Source organism: Diabrotica virgifera, chromosome 5, assembly GCF_917563875.1.
Source record: "Diabrotica virgifera virgifera chromosome 5, PGI_DIABVI_V3a".
NCBI lineage: Eukaryota > Metazoa > Arthropoda > Insecta > Coleoptera > Chrysomelidae > Diabrotica > Diabrotica virgifera.
The window spans coordinates 59,774,448-59,794,315 of NC_065447.1; the positions used below are offsets into that span (position 1 = coordinate 59,774,448).

The 19,868-nt window shown below is 33.2% G+C and overlaps 1 protein-coding gene across 2 annotated transcripts in view; it reads right to left on the minus strand.

The window, feature by feature from the left end:
- Window positions 1-8,098: 8,098 nt before the first annotated feature.
- LOC114330927 (protein mesh) overlaps window positions 8,099-19,868 on the minus strand; it is a 160,338-nt gene continuing 148,568 nt past the window's right edge. For both annotated transcript variants that reach the window (XM_028280398.2, XM_028280405.2), the window contains exon 15: window positions 8,099-10,906. In XM_028280398.2, the coding sequence (XP_028136199.2) occupies window positions 10,798-10,906 (109 nt within the window). In that variant the 3' untranslated portion in view covers window positions 8,099-10,797. The remainder of the gene's footprint in view (window positions 10,907-19,868) is intronic.

Consider the following 19,868-nt stretch of genomic DNA (forward strand, 5'->3'; position numbering starts at 1 on the left):
TCGTGTCCTGGAGCTTTTTTAGGGTCTAGCTCTGTTTTTATAATGCACCGTACCTCATTTGGTGTAATATGTTGTATTTGCTCATCTGTTGGTATTTGTGCATCAAGAAACGCTATAATTTCGTCATCTGTATCTTTGTTGAGAGAGGTTTGAAAACTGTTTCAAGATGTGTAGCGAAAATTTCTGCTTTCTCTTTATTTGTTTTTGCCCAACTTCCATCAGGTTTTCTTATCGGTGGAGTATGTTCTTTGGGTGGCTTTAATTTTTTAGTTGCTTTCCATAAGCTGTAATTTGTATCCTTTGTTGACGTTAGGTTTTCGACATAGTTTCGGAAGCTCTCATTTTTAGTGCTTGATAGGTAGTCTTTTAAACGTTTCGCTGCCCTGTTATAATTGGTTTTATCTGCAGGGTGTCTTGTGTTTTGCCAGATCTTTCTTAAGTGGCGCTTTTCTTTAATCTTCTCCCTTATACTAAGAGGACAGTGACTTCTGTTTTGGGTTCTGACCAATGGTGGAGTTGATTCCCACGAGGCATACTGTATTAATTCTGTAAATTGTTGTACTTGGTTTTCCAATTCTTGGTGTGTTTTTAAGGATATATTGAGGTTTACTTAATTTTCTAATATTTCTCTAAATAGATTCCAGTTGGTAGCTTGATTATGGAGAATCAGTGGTTTTGGTTTTTCTTGGATATTTGTATGAATCGTAGCTATTATTGGTGTATGATCTGAGGCAATATCATAATTAGGTTCGATGGTTAGATAATTGTTGGAGAATCCTTTGGTCACAAAGAAGTCAAGGCAATCTGGGTATATCTGAGGGTCTGTAGGCCAGCAGGTTGGTGTATAGGTGGACAGATGATTTAGGTGTAGTTCTTGAATGACTTGATGCAGTATTCTTCTCTTCCTGGAGCTGTTAGACGAGATCCGCAGCTAGTGTGTTTAGCGTTATAGTTGCCTCCTGCTAGGAATCTGTTGCTGTTATTTCTAAATAATTCTGTAAACATTTCTTTATTTGCTCGATAGTTTGGTGGGAAATACACCGCTGTTATTGTAATTGGTCCATTCCAATCCTCTATTACTACGCTGGTTGCCTGTATGTCATTTTTTTCTACTTTATTAAGGAGATAGTGTTTAAGTCCATTTCGAATTAACACTGCTGCCCCAGCTCTGGCTAATCGATCTACATCGGGATGGGCTGCATTGTAAACTTCAAAGTTTGGGATTTTGAAACTAGTTTTTGAGGTAAGGTGTGTTTCAGAGACTAACAGTATGTCAATTTTGTTAGTTACTAGGAATACTTCTATTTCGTGTTTGTGTTGCTTTATGCCATTTGCGTTCCATATTGCAATAGTAAGTAGCTTAGCCATTACACTTATTTGTGATGGCCTGTTTTAGTTCTTCTCTAAGTTCTTTGATTTCCAGGATTAGTTGGTTTATTGTAGTTTGTTGCTGTTCTATTACACGTTGTAGGTATTGTGTAAAAATACTATTTTGGTTTGTGTCTGGTGCATTTTGCTGTTCAGCAACCGGTCTTGCCATAGGTCTCATTTTTTTGGTGGCGTTTGCATAAGTACCTGATGTTTGGGGCAAGTTTTCTATACTGTATGCCTCATTTGATTCTTCATTTGTTCTTGGTCTCTGTTGCTGGATTTTTTGCGTTTGTGGTGTATTTTCATTTCTTGTGGGGTATCTTTTATTTAAGATGGCCTGGTAGACTTGACATCCTTTAAAATTTGCTGGGTGGGGTCCACCACATAGTGCACATTTTGCTGGGTTTCCATCAGCCTTTGTTTTTTTACAAGTGCGATAATCATGATTTTGCGCACATTTTACGCACCTATATTATAGCGTACACTGATTTCTCGAATGTAAATAGTTTTGACAACGTTTACATTGAATGACAGATTGTTTTCTGTGAGGTTGTTCAAATCGAACTACTGCATTTAATAGTCTATTCATTTGATATATTTCCCCGTTATTTTCTTTTCTTTCTAGGTCTATAAAAAATATGTCCCTTGGTGCTTTTGTTTGCCTATTTAAAACGTTCAGGATTTGCTTTACATTATGACCTTTTTCTTTTAGTGAGGATATGATTTCATTTTGATCTGTGCTGTGGTGTAAGTTTCTTAAGAATACTCGGAAGGTTTTTTCCTCCGGTAGTTTGTACGTATGCCGAACTATATTATTTTTGTCGAGAATTTCTTTTATCGTTTTGTAATCGTCCACCGTTTCCGGTAAAATAAATGCCGATGTATGTAATAGAAGTCATTGTCGCTGATTGTTAGTTATAAGCGGGGAATTCCCATAAGTCAGTATAGACGTTGTTGCCAGTCGCTACAAAATATCATTCAAAGGAAAGGCATTCCCCGAATTCGTCACAAAATAAGTAATAAACAATTCCGTGCTCCTTTTAATCGGTCCGAATTTGTAGTTGCGATAAAAATATAAAATGGTTCAAATATTTACAAAATATTTTTATTATTTATTGTTAAATTTTGCCGCCCCCTAAAAAGTGCCGCCCGAGGCGGGCCGCCCCTGCCGCACCCACTACGCAACGCCACTGTCGTGTAGTAAGATTTTTCATGATGTGTATAATTCCGTCCAATCAGTTTATTATTATACCGGAAATAATCTACTAACATTATTATACTGGGAATAAATTTTAGGTATTTTGTTTTGGTTTAATTACAACGAGTTTCCTAGTTTTGACAACTGCCTTATTTAAGAAAATGAACCATAAAAACTTTTAGTTCGGCATCTAATGTCAAACTGCCACGAGGAAAATACAAATCGGCAATTTTAAGCGGTCGAGTGTACTTCGGTAAGATTATTTCATGAATAAAACTGTATTTATAAATAATTTGAAATTATATTTTATCGATATCTTCGTCTGAATATTTGCTAAACTGTGCTGTTCACTTTGACAAGTTGAAAAACATTAATTGTGATAAATGTCACTGAATGTTTATTTACAAAGACTTACATTTTGTATGTAAGTATTAAAAAATAATCTGTTAAAAATTACACGACAGTAAGAATAAATTAGAAAATAATGCTCCAATTTATTTCTCAAACTTGTTTCCATTCGGCAATAGTCACTCGAGCCATGCGGCCTCGAATATAACATTAAGAAACAGTATCAACATTTTATAGATCGATCTAGTTAGACTCAAAAATAGGAGTGAGGTTACAATAATTACCATCAAGCTGAAAATTGGCAGGATTGTTCAAAATACCATTATAAATGAAATCTAAAAAGCTCTCATAAATCCGACCCGAGCTAAAAAATTTACGCGTGGTCAAAGGTCACCAAATATGGTTTTTAGCGATTTTCAGCGAAACGGTAAGTTTTATAATAAAATTAGTTCTAACTAAAAATGTAGATTAGATAATTATCTATAAAAAATATCTTGATACTTTTTTTCGTAAGAGCCACCGTTTTTGAGATACAACGATTCAAAGAGTTGAAAGAGGTCAATCGTCATATTTATGTATTAGTACACCACGTATATCGTATATACATCACTGAAGCTGTAATACAAGTAAACATAATATTCTATCGGTCAACTTAACTTACATTACACATAATAATATAAGATATTATAAGATAATGTTTCTACTATACAGCTTGCGGTCTACCGAGGGATACAATGTATAAGCTGCATTATATTACAGTGCCATTTTACAAAGTGAATATAACGCGAAAATAATAAGAATTATTATTTCAATTTTACGGCTTATTCCCAACAAAAATAGTAAATTGATACGACAAAGTATTAACTTATAATAATTCTTCTTACTGACGCATCTTATTCAATTTGTAAAAATGGGTTTTGTCGGAATAAACACGTTATATAGGCAAAATGTTTATTGCTTAGTACTAATAAACATTTCATTATACAATAAACTTTATGCAAATTTAGTTTGTTTACTATTATGCAAATTACACCGTTATCTTCCTGGAAATCCTTCAGGTAGATGACAGCCTCGAGGTATTAATTAGTCTTAAGTACCACGGAGTGAATATACGTGTTAAACCTAATTTTACTTAAATGTACTGAAGTTTTAAAAAACTAATTCAACTCCACAAGAAGTTATTTCCAACGGAATTAGCTTTCTCCTCTCTATGTATGGAGCGCCTAAAAACTACGTGCTTAGATAAGTTTCGATATGCATGTTTCTTTAAAAATACTCGAAATAAAAAACAAGTGCAATTATCTTGTCTTTCTCCAACCTCAGCGGCTGCTCATCAACATCTTTTTCGGGTATATTACCAAGTTTAAAAGTGTGGCTTGGTTATCAGCTAGATCCAAAAGGATGGAAATTAGTCGATAGCTCATTAGAACCAATTTAAACTTTACTTCCACCTGCGCCGGAAAATCTCCTGAACACAATTTTTTGCAACTGTAAAAAGGGATGTAGCGCTAAATGTGGTTGCAAAAAAGTTGGACTGTTTTGTTCGGTAGCATGCACTAATTGTCAAAACCGGTCGTGCTCCAACGTTGAATCACCAACAATTGAGGATTCATTTGATTCTATCGAGGAGCCATGCGATGTGTCATTATTGAGGCAATTTACTTGCACCCAGGATGAACAAGAACAAGATGAATAAGAACAAGAAGAAGAAGAAGAACTAGAAGGTGAAGAAGAAGAAGAAGAAGCAGAAGTATTAGAAAATTATGAACCAGTTGGATGAATTTCCCTTTTTTTTAATTTATACCGCTTTTTATAACTTTTATTATTTTTAACCCTGGCCAATACCAATTATTCAATAGCTTCAAATTAAACAGATTCATAACAGATCCGTGGAGTAGGCCTACTGAGGAAACCACGTTAAAAAACGCGCTAAGTGCACTACCTCAAAGGTGGTGCGGAAACGTGTGCGCATATTATGACGATTACAACTTTTTCAATCATTGTATCTCAAAAACGGTAGTTCTTAGGAAAAGAGTAATAAGACATTTTTTATAGATTATTATCTAATCTACATTTTTTGTTAGCACTAATTTTATGATAAAACTTACCGTTTCGCTGAAAATCGCTAAAAACTATATTTGATGACCTTTGACCCCGCGTAAATTTTTTAGCTCGGGTCGGATTTATGAGGACTTTTTAGATTTCATTTATGATGGTATTTTGAATAATTCTGCCAATTTTCAGCTTGATGGTAATCTTTGTACCCTCGGATGTGTAAGTTGACCGGAGTGTTAATAAGGATGTAATGATATGATGCCTGCAGCCGGCGTTCGGCAGGTCAACCGCAGAGGATCGACCGAGTTTCCATATTGGCGCAGCCCCCGTACGTACCACCACTCCGGCGATGGCACCGAGAGTTTATTTAAGACGAGCGAGGAGAATCATAAAATCAGTTCTTCTTGGCGTACTGAACCAGCAAGAACTCAAACTGCAGAGATGAAATGGATTGAATTGGAACCTGCCGAGATGGGCGCGCTCTGTAGTGAGGAGGCGTTCCACCGGAACCGAAACCGCAGTGAGCGTTAGCTACCACCTCCGTCTGGACGTGACTGACGGAGAACCGTGTAACCGTCTCGATGGGTCGATGTTTGGTTGAGGGTTACGAGTCCGAGTGTGGAGAAAGATTGATTCCGTGTAGCGTGTTTGCTATTGTATATACTGTGTTGTCAGGGCCGCGCCAAGGCTGTCAAGCGCCCCGGGGCAAGTAATTTTAGGCGCCCCTTTCCTCCTTCCTTTTTAAGCAGTTTTTTGTAACTTAGTGAATCGTTATACGGTATACCTACAAACTATTTTTATGTGTTAGGAAAGTATCATCATCATCATCATAATCTAACCGTTATCGTCCACTGCTAAACATAGCCTTCCTCTAAGTTTCTCCATGTCTCCCTATCTTGAGCTACCAGCTATCCAGTTCCCAGCAATTCTCTTTACATCGTCACTCCAGCGCGTTGGTGGTCGATCTCTGATTCCGTGGTGCATTTATCCGATTGTCCGCCCGCGGTCGCTATTCCAATAATCTTCTAGTCTAGCTGTTGTTCGGTATTTTTTTCCATTTCTTTTTTGCTATTACATGTTCTACTATGTCTTTGATTTTTGTTCTTTGCCTGATATTATTTGGTATTCTGTCTCTTTGTGATGCTTGGCATGGCCCTCTGCTGGGTAACCCTTATTTTCTGCTCTTAGATTTTCAGCGGCAGGAAAGTAATATACTGATTAATTATTATGAATACTACAAATATTTACAAAAAACCACGATTACATTATCTGAGAACAAATAAATATACAAATAATTATTATTATAGTCCAGTTGCTCATGGTTTTTGCTCCCTATTTTAAAGAACCGCTTGGATTGACATGGAATTTGGCATACGCATAGCTAATTTATAACAAAGAAAAAAATTGATATTGCGTTGTCGGGGATGAAAAAATATACGTTAAAATTAAGTCCAGAAGTGGATAAACTGACTAAATTCTAAGCAACTTTTGTTCTTAGCAAAAATATAGCTTATAAAAAAATTTAAAAAACTTGTTCACGCATGAAGTCGGTAGATCTAGTAGAGGAAGAGTTTGTTGTAGCTCGAGGAAAGTGGATTCTTATTTGTCAAATTCTAAATCGGACATTTCAACGTGAAATAACCGAAAAATTAAGCACTTTTCGGGCAAAACTCGTTATAACTTTTTTTAAAGTCTAGAAAAAGCTTATTTTTGTTTTTTTTAGTTTCTAGCAGCAAATGTAAGCCAGTAACGCTGAAAATAAAGTTGGTCCCTTTTTTTTGGTAAAAAACATCGTAAAAATCTCCGCTTAATTAGTATCCCAAATCCCAAATGAAATTAATCGTTACAGCTTTACAATTTACTTCACTTATGTATGTGTAAGTATTTATATGATCTGGAAGTTTCATCATTTCAAAGTGCTTATTTGTGAAAAAAATTTGTTTTAAATAAAAAATAATAATTTGAAATTTTGAAGGAAATGCCATTTTTTAAAAATTTTCCTAAGAATTTTTGGCCAAATACTTACTTTTTGAGTTATTTGCAAAAAACCACTTAAACACCTGTTTTTTTTGTTTAAAAATGAACATATTCACTCGTAAAGAACTCGAAAAGTAGATATTGACTTAAGCAATATAAAACCTTTATAGAACAACTTAACTTTATAGTTACTTACAATTCGTCATTTTATCCACTTCCGGACTTATTTTGAACGTATATTTTTCACCCCCGTGAAGGGGTGGTACTCCCGTAGGGCAAAAGCACACGTCGACACAATATCATTTTCTTCTTTGAGATGTAGCTACGTGTATGCCAAATTTCATGTTAATCCAAGCTGTTCTTTAAAATTCAGAGGTTTACAGTGAGTGAATAACGGTTCGTACACTTAGGGGATCAAAGTAATAATAACTACCATTTCTATATCTACCTACGATTGGTAAATTTTCAATTTTATAAGATAATAAAATATTACTAATATTTCTGGTAATTTCGGTATTGTCAATTTTTTTTTTCGGCACCTCCCGGCGCCTTTTTGGTTCAGCGCCGGGGGCACCGCCCCTCTCCGCCCTTATGGACGGCGCGGCCCTGTGTGTTGTGTATTGTATTATTCTAATATTGGTATTATGTTTTGATGAGAATAATAAGTATAATGTTATTTTTCCTTTGCAGAAGATAGAATTATACTTTATTTTATTTATTTTGAACTGTATAGGTATAAATATCCTGAATGTACCTTACTTTGTTTTTAACCTTTGTTTTACTGAGTCTGTCGTTCTAAAAGAGCTACCCGTTACAATGATATAAAAAATATTATTCTATTCTGTTGCAAGATATTCCATTCTAGCGAGTTCTGATGAAGCCCGAAAATATGTGGCGAAAGCTTGATTAAAATAAAGGCACTCACTCTGACTCTGAAGCACTTGGTTTGATTGCTTCCTTAGTGTAGGGTTGTTTCCCAGTTACCTTCCAGACTCATAATAAATTAGTTATTGCAAATATAAATGCTAACTTATGCTAACTTTATATGCTAACTATATATACTAACTATATATACTAACTATATATGCTAATTATTTCATTGAACAAGCAAAGACAACTGGAAGTCGGTGTTGTAAAAAAATCCACTGATAGATTTACTTAGATTTATTGTTGTAAATTCTACATGTAATACAAAAATACTAAGAATACAAATATCACTAATCTACGTAGAGAATAATAGTAAATTTGAGATTTATCACGAACTGTACTAGATTTTCTAAAAAAGTGAAGTACCTACTACTAAATTACGACAATATTTTTCACGTAAAAAAAAACAAACATTCTAGAAGGAATCCTTTTTACTATTTCTAGTGGGAATACGCCACAATTTTACTTAAAATAAGTTTATTATTTTACTTCTTACTATGTATTTTATTAATAAATTTATTTTAAAGTAAATTTGTGGTTTATTCCCTGTGAAAATAGGAAGTTGTATGAAGGTGCCACAGGAAAATAGCTTCAGAACAATAATAACAAAAAGTAGCTTCTTTCAAGTTCGAATTAATTAAAATTATTTGAACGAAAGTGACTTTTAACTTGTATTTCAACCAACTACTTCATGTTTTTGTTGTGGCTTTTTAAGAGAAACTTACAATTAAACTAAACTAGAATAGTAACTACGCAACTACAGTCGGAAACATGAAAGAATACCCATAAACGATCACATCAATCACTTATTTTGTATTTGTTGTCTTTTTCTATAAATAACAAACGTTTGTTATAGAAAAAGACAGCAAATACAAAATAAGTGATTGATGTGATCGTTCATGGGTATTCTTTAATTTTTCCGACTATATGTACTTTAACTGTATATATTATGTACTTTAACTGTATAATGTTGATGTGTGATATTTCTAATGATGCATTTATTTTGATAACAAAATTAGATTGAAGTATGCGAGATGCTTTGCTATGTGAAATTTTTTTGTACAATAATTATATCAATTTTCCACTCCCATATCTCTTCAAATAAGCCATTTAATTTGTCCAGCTTTGTGTTTCAGTTGCTGCCTGCTGGTTTAGATCTTTCTGATCTTGCTAGTATATGATTGTTATATATTCTAAATACAAATTGTAGACGAACGTTGTCGACAAATTATAAATATGGTCTATGGGCTGGTTGCTGTTTCATCGACTTCGAAAAAGCATTCGACAGGGTCCATCATGAAAAACTAATAGAATTATTGAAAAACAGAGATATATACAGACGAGATTTACGAATTATCATCAATCTGTATTGGAATCTAAAGGCCAATATAAAGATAGAAGAAAAAGAGTCCTAGAATGTTGATATAAAGAGAGGAGTAAGACAGGGCTGTGTTGTGCCACCAATACTGTTTGACGTGTACAGTGAAGTTTCAGGAAGCGATAGCGGAACTAAGTGATGGAATCTCTATAAACGGAAGAATAGTAAATAACATAAGATTCGCTGATGACACCGTTTTAATGGCAGATACCCTGGAATCGCTACAAGAATTTGTAAATATAATTAACGATTATTGCATTAGATTTGGACTAAAAATAAACAAGAAAAAACTAAATTTATGATTGTCTCAAAAACAACATGGAAATGAAAGGTTAATGATAGAGCAAACCCAAATAAAAAAGTAGATACATATAAATATCTGGGAACCTGGGTTGATGACAAAAATGACCAAAGCAAAGAAATTAAAGTCCGAACTGAAACTGCAAGTCAAGAGTCAAGCATTTATAAAAATGAAGACAATGCTAACAAACAAAGACCTTCAGTTGCCTCTCAGATTGAGGGCTCTAAGATGCTACATGTTTTCTATATTACTATACGGAATGGAAGCTTGGACGTTGAAGAGACAACACATAAGAAAAATAGAAGCTTTCGAAATGTGGTGTTACAGAAGAATATTGAAAATTTAGTGGGTTCAAAGGATTACCAATGTTGAAGTGCTACCACGTTTAAATAAGGAGTTAGAAATTATGAACAGTATAAAAACTAGAAAACTGGAATATTTGGATCACATAACTAGAGGAGAAAAATATGAGTTGCTGAGAATTATTATGCAAGGAAGGATCCAAGGAAGAAGACGCATCTCCTGGCTAAAGAACCTTAGATAATGGTTTAACTGTAGTTTATTACAACTATTCAGAGCAGCAGCCAACAGAGTGACCAAACCCATTATGATATCCAACCTCTGATAGAAGATGGAACTTTAAGAAGAAGGGCCGGTTGCCCTCAACGTTGAGCTGAATCTTACCAACAAGAAGTTGATGGATCAACAAACTGTTGTTTACTAAATATACGAGTAGGCACCTACCTATGGATGCCACCAGTAGATCTTGATGTTAATGTAAACTTGAGAAGGGTGATATGGTTACTTAATAGTATTCTAATTTAGATAATAACTGCAGAACATAGCTTTCTACTGGGTTTTATGAAATTCGTTAATTTATTTTAACTTTGTACTTTCGTATCTTCCTATTTACTCTTTTAATTGGGAAAAAGATATGTGGGTCTTGCAGGATTAGATAGGTATACAATTCAATGAAAAAGTATCTTAAATAATGTTGAATTTACTATAAGAATCGGATTACGTTGTGGTTAAAAAGGCTATATCTGAAACTCTACACTTTGCATGAAATATAATCTAAATCACACTCTGCATGAAATATAATCTGAAATACAATAAAAAATAAAAGTCCTATTAAATATTAACTACAACATAATATAGTACTTATTTTATATAATAGTTTTGACAAAGATTAAACTTTAAAATATTACAATTCATAGGTTGAATCATTATATTCTATAGGTGTTAGTATACGGTTGTTTCTTTTGCTCCCGTGCTTGTAACATTACTGTCTTCATCTTCTGAAGCATATTCAGCTTCTGTTAATTTCTTAGTAGCTGCTTCTTGGGCTCTCCTAAAAATATTAAGCCATTTATTCAGAATTTATAATTACTAAAAAATAAGTAGGGGAACATGGGTAACAATGAGACACCGGGAACAATGAGACACCTGTATTTCTGGCTACCTATGCGACTTTTTCGTCAAAATTTTGGCATGTGCGCTTTAGCTTTTATGTAAGGACCACAAGGTTTCTGTTTGTAGGCATCCCACATGTTTAGTTTCGTTCCGACCGGCAGTGAGTGGTAATATTTGACCAATTCTTTTTTTGTTAAAGGTAGGTATTTTTGAATTTTAAATGAAAAACCTGTTTTCTTTCATTTTTTGGCGAATGGATAATATGCAGGGCCTTATTGTTTGATAATTGGAGAATCGATTTTCATTGAATCGATTAAAGGTTAGGTTGAAATTAATTTTTGTTGTTGTAAAGGTCGTTTGGGTAACAATGAGACATTGCTTGTTGGGTAACAATGAGACATGTCGCATTGTATCCCATAATGTAAATTATTTTATATCTTAATTTTAAATTAATTTTTGAAAAAAAATGACGCGAACTCCTCCTAGGAAATTCGACAAAGGAACAATTGCGTACAGCTGTAGATGCTGGATCCAGCATCAGAAGAGTAGCTAAGGAAAATAACTTGAAAGTTTTAGACATTGGCAAGAGAATTGAATTACTATTATAACTTTTCCTCCACATTCAACGAACAAGTTGCAACCTCTGGTTTTAAAAGTCTTTAAGCCATTTAGTTTGGCTTACAACGCTGCCAAAAAGACATAAAAATGATTTTGCCATGTCCTGTTAACTATGGCATAACAAAACGCTTTTTATTCATTTGAAATTAAGTTCAATTTAAATATTCAGAAAAATTAATGTTTATGTTTTTCTTATATTACAATAAGGTTTAGTTTGTTAATTTCCGAAAGGCAGAAAAATTAATGTTTTTTTTTATTTTATTATTATTGGATCACGTTTTGCTCAGTTCTAATATTCAGTAAAATGAATGTTTATCTACGTTTTTCTTATATTATTATTAGTTTTAGCTCATGCTGGTGTTTTATAATAAATAATTAAACATTTGATATATTTTTTTCATTATTTTTCTAATGTTTTGCATAAAAAATTGCACTTTTCAAATAGTGTCTCATTGTACCTCCGCTATGGGTAACAATGAGACAAATGACATTTTGATAGAATATTTTCTGTATTTACATTATTTATCATTTTTTGCATTATATTCTATTCAAAATTATTTGTAAATACTTATCCAATCATGTAAAACTCAAAAAATAAATATTATTTAGCTTAGTTTCTAAAATACTAAGCTCAAAAAAAAAGTGTCTCATTGTTACCCATGTTCCCCTAATACAAAATTATAAAACATAAAACCTAGAAAAGAGATATAGCCCAGTCTATCTATCTATCTATCTATTGTCCTGCATTTGTCCAAAGTTGAACGTAGGCCTCCCCCTTATTTTTCCACTCTTCTCGGTTCAGTGCTAATACTGTCCATCTGGCCCCTGCGTATCTGTTTAGGTCATCCGACCATCTCATTTGTGGTCTGCCCTTTCCTCTTTTATAGTCTCAAGGTCTCCAGTGGGTTATCGCTTCATTCCATCTTCCGTCTCTTTGTCTAATGCATGTTTTATTTCTGATCCATGTATTTTTCTTTTTATCACTTAGCTTGATACCCAGCATCTGTCTTTCCATTGTCCTTTGATTCTTAGCCATCTTTTCCTTTGCGAGGTCCATGTCTGTGCTCCACATGTAAGTACTGATAGAATACATTGATTATATACTTTTGTGCGGAGGTATTAAACATATTTCTGGGTTTTCAGGATATAGCTCATTTTTCCGAATGTTATCCATGCGAGTCTTATTCCCCTTTTTATTTCTGCTGTTTGATTTTCTTTACTTAGTTTCATTATTTGCCCTAGGTATTTATGTACTCCTTTTTGTATTGTACTTGTTCATATTTGCATGGTTTCGGTGTCTTCTACGTTTGTCATATACAGTGATGAGCTCGCTAATAACCGGCAAAATAGCGCAAAAGATGGAAAAGGTATTAAGTTGTGAGATAAAAAGAAATGAAACTAGTCGAGCTGGGAAATTTAGCGATATTATCCTATAAATTTACATTATATTGATTGTTTCCCACCTTTACACGTATCAGAGGAGTATTTCAACTAAAACTGTCACTGTGACAGTGGTGGTTGAAAAACTCGTCTGATACGTCTAAAGGTGGGAAACAATCAATATAATATAAATGTATAGCTTAATATCGCTAAATTTCCCAGCTCGACTAATTTCATTTCTTTTTATCTCACAACTTAATACGTTTTCCATCTTTTGTGCTATTTTGCCGGTTATTAGCACGCTCATCACTGTATTTAGTTTTTGTGTAGTTCATTTTTAGACATATCTCGTTTGCTTCCTTGTCCAATTGTGTCATGATTTAGTTAAAATCTTTCATATTATTGTCTGCTATCACCGCAATGTCATCCGCATATCTCAAGTTATTCAGCAGTTGTCCATTGATGTTGATTCCTTTGTTGTGCCATTCAAGTTTTTTGAATATATATTTTGAATATACACACACCCAAACTTATATCGAATCATCTGATATTTCTTACTATTTCGTGCGAATTTAAAAAAACAAACACACGAAGTCAAACAATATTTATTTTAAAGCAATTTAATAACAAATACATAACAATTAAATAAAACAATAAAGTATTTAACAAACAAATTGAAAGTAGTTGTTTTAAAGTCAATAGTGTTGTTCTGAAGCTATTTCCTTGTGGCATTTTTATGATTAATTATTTATATGGGAAATAAGCCACAATTAAAATGAAAAAAATAATTTTATTAACGTTTCGACGCCCAAATCGGGTGCCGTTGTCAAAATACAAAATATTACTAAAATAAACTAAAGTGTTGTTGCTAAGCAAAAAAAATTCTTCTAATAATTTATTTAATCTCACTCATTTATATTGGCAATTCAGACATATATTATACATTTTAAAGTAGAAGACTTTAAAATGATATTGCCAATATTTTATGAGTTGCGTTCCTGGGACGACTTACTGAAAGATAGTTCATTCGATTACATGAAATTAACCCCAACTCAAGAATATTCGTCATAAAAAATTATAGCATGTGATATGTCTTTAAAAAAACAACCAAATGCAACGACAGTAAAATTCTCGCGTTAGAGACTTCATAGTAAATCACAAGGGAAAACCAGGAAAAACCCTGTGATACTATCCCGACATCGTAAGTATTTGGTCTTACATTAATTCACTCTCAAAAAATAATACCAAATTCTGACTTGTAACATGTTTAAATTATAAATATTATTAATAATACTAGATATATAAGTAATACTAAAATATAAAATATGTACTAGCTCGATATTATTGACTTACTAATCTTGGTATTTTCTTTCTATTGACTTCCTCTTTCAGTATGGGTAACCACATCCTACTGCATTCTACCGAGGAATTTGCGACACAATTGGTTTCATATAGCATAATTAGAGCCGCTTCTTTGATTTTTCTCTTTTTACTATCTGATTCTTTCAGGACTATACTTGAATCTCTCCACTGAACTCTATGTTCATTATCCCATGCGTGTTGACATATTTGAGATCTCTCAAATTCTCTATTTTTAATATAAGATTGATGTTCACTTATTCTAACGTCTAATGGTCTTGATGTCTCACCTAAATAAAATTGTTCGCATTCACAAGGTATTTTATAAATGCAATTTTTTGTTCTTTCTTGATCATTGTTAGGTTTAGTTTTAGATAGAATAGATCTCAATGTGTTTGTTGTTTTGAATGTTGTTGAAATGTTGAATTTATTTCCTATTGTTTTAAGTTTCTCGGATAGTCCTTTTATATATGGTATTGATATTTTCCTCGTATTATTTCTGGTGAATGTTGTAGGATCCCGTTCTAAGTTGTTCTGTTCCATTCGATCCAATCTTGACAATTCCTTATTTATAAACGATAAAGGATAATCATTTTTTAATAAAACAGATGTTAACAATTGTTTTTCTGCTAAAAAGGAATTTTCGTTAGAACAAGTAATTTTGGCTCTATCATATAAGGATTTAATGATTCCCTTTTTAACGTTGATGTTGTGATTTGACTTGTGTATTAATATATATATGATTACTTATATATCTAGTATTATTAATAATATTTATAATTTAAACATGTTACAAGTCAGAATTTGGTATTATTTTTTGAGAGTGAATTAATGTAAGACCAAATACTTACGATGTCGGGATAGTATCACAGGGTTTTTCCTGGTTTTCCCTTGTGATTTACTATGAAGTCTCTAACGCGAGAATTTTACTGTCGTTGCATTTGGTTGTTTTTTTAAAGACATATCACATGCTATAATTTTTTATGACGAATATTCTTGAGTTGGGGTTAATTTCATGTAATCGAATGAACTATCTTTCAGTAAGTCGTCCCAGGAACGCAACTCATAAAATATTGGCAATATCATTTTAAAGTCTTCTACTTTAAAATGTATAATATATGTCTGAATTGCCAATATAAATGAGTGAGATTAAATAAATTATTAGAAGAATTTTTTTTGCTTAGCAACAACACTTTAGTTTATTTTAGTAATATTTTGTATTTTGACAACGGCACCCGATTTGGGCGTCGAAACGTTAATAAAATTATTTTTTTCATTTTAATTGTGGCTTATTTCCCATATAAATAATTAATCATTAAAGTCAATAGCATACAAAATTTCAATGTAAAACGAATAATGTTTAAATTGTTTTTATTTATTTTTTTTATTTTGCGGTAGTCAGTGTTATACCCTCTAGTCCTTATGCAAGCTTCAGTTTGCGTAGGCACGCTCCTAATCAAATTATCAACATTTTGTTCTGGTAGGTTGCTCCATCCTTTAACCTTCCGATGACCAATCTTTTTTTGTTACACGGATGACCAAGGGGGGGAAAATGACCCCAGGTCAAAAATGTCAAAAATAACAAATAACAAAAAAATAAAGTTTTTTTTTAATTTTTATTTTTTTTGGCATGGACTTTATGTCATTCAGCCAGTCACAAAATGAGTATTAGTGTCATGTGTAGTGTGTATGTTGAGTAAGTGTCTTGTTACTTTGCAAAGTCGACGTTATTAGCGTAAAACTACTTGTAATTACACATAATAGACGCTATTTTACTAAACTTCAACTTCAGAATATATTTTTTATTCGTAAAATATAGGGAATTTTTTTTATTTCAAAATATGAGGATATCTAGAATGATATTAAAGTCAAATAAAAAAATAATGAGTTAAAAATTAAAAATACTTTTGAATTTATGAAAGAAAAACATACGCTGGGGTCACAATTTCCCCCGCTTGGTCATCCGAAGGTTAAGAGCAGCTTGTACTAGCCGTGCGGTGTTTTGTGTATTATCCCGGCGAGCTCTAATTTTTCTTTTAAACATATCCCACAAATACTCTATAGGATTAAGCTCGGGTGAGCAAGCAGGCTACTCCAAACAAGGGATACCTTCTGCTTCAATGATGTTTGTAGTCACTCTAATGAAATGTAGAGGTCCATTATCATGCAATAAAATTAAATTTTCTCCTGTTGTACCTCTACAGAGCCTGACTACAGGTTATCAACATACATGTGAGCAGTTAAAGTTGATTGGATGAAAATTAAAGGAGTTTTTTACGGATCACAATTCCTTTCCAGAACACTACACTTCCCATTGTATATTTGTGAACAGATCTGACAGTTTTCGTTCTTGCTTTTCTTCCTCGTCCTGTAAGTACCTACACGATTTCGTGGGTCATCTGATTTTACACAAATCCTGACTTTTTTTGAAAATAGCACATTTTGTCAATTCCCAATGTTCCAGTTTTGGTGGTAAAGACACCAATTTAGACGATCAATCTTGTGCTGCCTGGATAACTCGGGAACCCATAACTGTCTCGTGCTGTATACTTCTTGGTACGAACCCTTCTTCTTATCGTTTCAACTGAAAAAGTTACACCTGTAGCTTCCAAAAGCTGCCTTTGGAGCTGCAGGTGAGAAATGGTTGAGTGTTTTCCAGCCTTTTGGACAATTAAACGATCGTGGAGAGCCGGTATTACTTTTGGCGACTTTCCCTTGCTTAATTTTTGATCTTTCCTAGTTCCTGTTAGCTAGCATAGGTTTTGCACAGAACGCCCTGTATTACGCCTAGCTCTACAGCTATGTCCCTCTGAGAACATTACTTTTTCCACCCGACCAATAATCTTTCCTCGTTGTAAGTTATATAACCCCACATAAAGCATATTTTCGTTTTTGGACGCAAAAGTTAGTTTATTTATTTTCGTTCAATTTGCAACTCAAGCAAATAACCTATACCGTACCGAGCTGTACTATCTGATTGTCTTATATATTTGTTTATTTTCAATAAAAACTTTTATTCTTCGCAACAATAAGTTTTTTTAAAAGAAATAAATATTACTTAGAAATACATGGTGATTCCATATAAGTTTGGGTGTGTGTATTTTTGAATAGCCCAGTCATTGGGGATAAAATACCCTCAATTTCAAAGCTGACTCGGTACCAACAGTTAATTTTACCTTGATGGTGGATGTCACCCTTCTTCGGGTGTGAAACATATATCGGCTTAAGGCGTTTTCAATGTGGTGGTATGTAAGAATTTTAAAAGTTTCTTAGGTGGAGATGATTCGAAACTCCCCAATACTAGAAGTCTCAGCAAGACTACCGAGATTATAAAAGGCATCAAGAAGAGAAAGGAGTATTTCGGACATGTAGTGAGAGGTCCCAAATATATGTTGCTACAAAATATTATGCAAGGGAAAATAGCACGCAAAGGCAGTTTAGAACGAAGAAGGACTTCAAGGTTGAAGAACTTACGACATTTTTATGGTATTGATAGAGGTCCCTTGGTAGAGGTAATTGTCTTAAGTTAGTGATTCGTTACTGACATTAAATATTTTCTACTGAGTATTGAAATTATTTAATGCTAAGGCAAATCAAAGAAACATGAAACGTAAAACATGAAACATAAAACGTGAAACACGCTTCATAAAAATAAAACAATGCTAAACAAATAGAACGCAGAACGTATAGCAAGGCTCAAGTGGCAATGGGTCGGACATGTTGCCCGAGATAATCCCGAAAAATGGACACAGAGACTAACAAACTGGAGACCAAGAGAGAACAGGCGAGGAGTAGGCAGACCGCAGAAGAGGTGGGCAGATGATATCAAACAAGTCGCGGGCAAACAGTGGATGAGAATTGCCAAGAGTGGAAATCGATGGAAGCAAATGGAAGAGGCCTATGTCCAGCAGTGGACGAACACAGGCTGAAGAAGAAGAAGAGAAGAAGAAACAAATAGAAGTCCGCATACCAATGAAACGAGTGTGATTCATGCGTGTAAAACATTTTTATATTCCGAAGGCGCACACCAAAGAAACATGAAACGTGAAACACGTTTCATGGAAATAAAACACTGCTAAACAAATAGACGTCCGCATATCTATGAAACGAGTGTGATTCATGCCCATGAAACATTTTATCTTCTTCAAACGTGTTACATAAAATCGGACGTGTTCTATTTTTCGATATCAGTTTCATTGTTTTGAATAATTAATTACGTGCGCAAAATAAATGCCGACCAAGAATTTAATATTGCATTGGTTTCTGTGGTGGAGCAGAACGAAGAGTTGTACAATTATAACCTGGAGTGGTACTCGAATAGACAATAACAAGAAAATATCGTTTTTTTTAAACCAGGACCCAAAATAAAACAATGTAAATGTTTGAATACTTATTCTATAAAATTCTTGAAATTTAGCAAGATGATTATTTAATTCCTTTGTAACCAAATATTATGTACTATGGTTATGAGTTTTGGACAATAATAAAAGAGTTTCCACAACAGCAACGACCTCGTCATCATCAATTTCTATTATTTACTATACAAATTTTATTTTTGTTTCTTTGATTAGTATACAGGGTGATTGATTAGTAGGGTAAAGCTCAATAGCTCCGCTATAGTAATAGATAGCAATAAAAGTTAATTACAAAAATTTTAGCCACCTTTGAGCTTCACATTACAAAATTAGTTAGAATGTTACAGGGTGTTCGATAACACAGTGGCAGACCAAACTTATGTTTTTTTAAATGGAACGCACTATATTTTATTTTAAGTTCGAAATCCTGTTAACTTCTCCATCACAAAAATATAAAGGTTTGTTATGTTATACAGGGTATTTAGGTACAAAGTTATAACCAATTTTATATGAAAATCGTAACAAGTTCAACTCCCTGTATAAATAAAAATAAGCAAAACAACAAGGTTTATTACTGCCATATATTTTAATGTATTGTCAAAATTTTCAAGAATGGTCGATATTGCTAATTTTCTTTGTATCAAATACAGGGTGAGTCAAAACGCAAGTACATTATTTTCTCAGTAATTTTAAATGGAACACCCTGTATTTTATATCACGATTGAAAAGTACCATTACCGTACTTAAATTTTTAGATAACATTCCCTATGTCTAAATTTATTAGTTTTCGAGATATTTTCATTTTTTAATGGACCAGTAGCGTGGCCACCCAAATCACCAGAATTTAATAAACTGGACTGATTTTTTTGGGGTTACGTTAATAATGAAGTTTATAAAATACCTCCAACAAGGGATGAGATGAAAAATAGAATACAAAGTGTATTTCGATGTGTTAATTTACAAATGCCCCGTAGAGTAAGTAGCTCATTCAATGATCGTTTTTAGGCGTACATAAATGTGTTAGGAGATAATTTTGAACACCTTATGTAATTAAATATTAAAAATATTTTATTAAAAGTAGCTTCTAATTTTTTCAAACATATTTTTTTGCAAAATGTAGGTATTACTGATAAATTATGTTTTGGTCTTTATTTGTTACATTGTTACATTTACATACAAAAGTAGTGT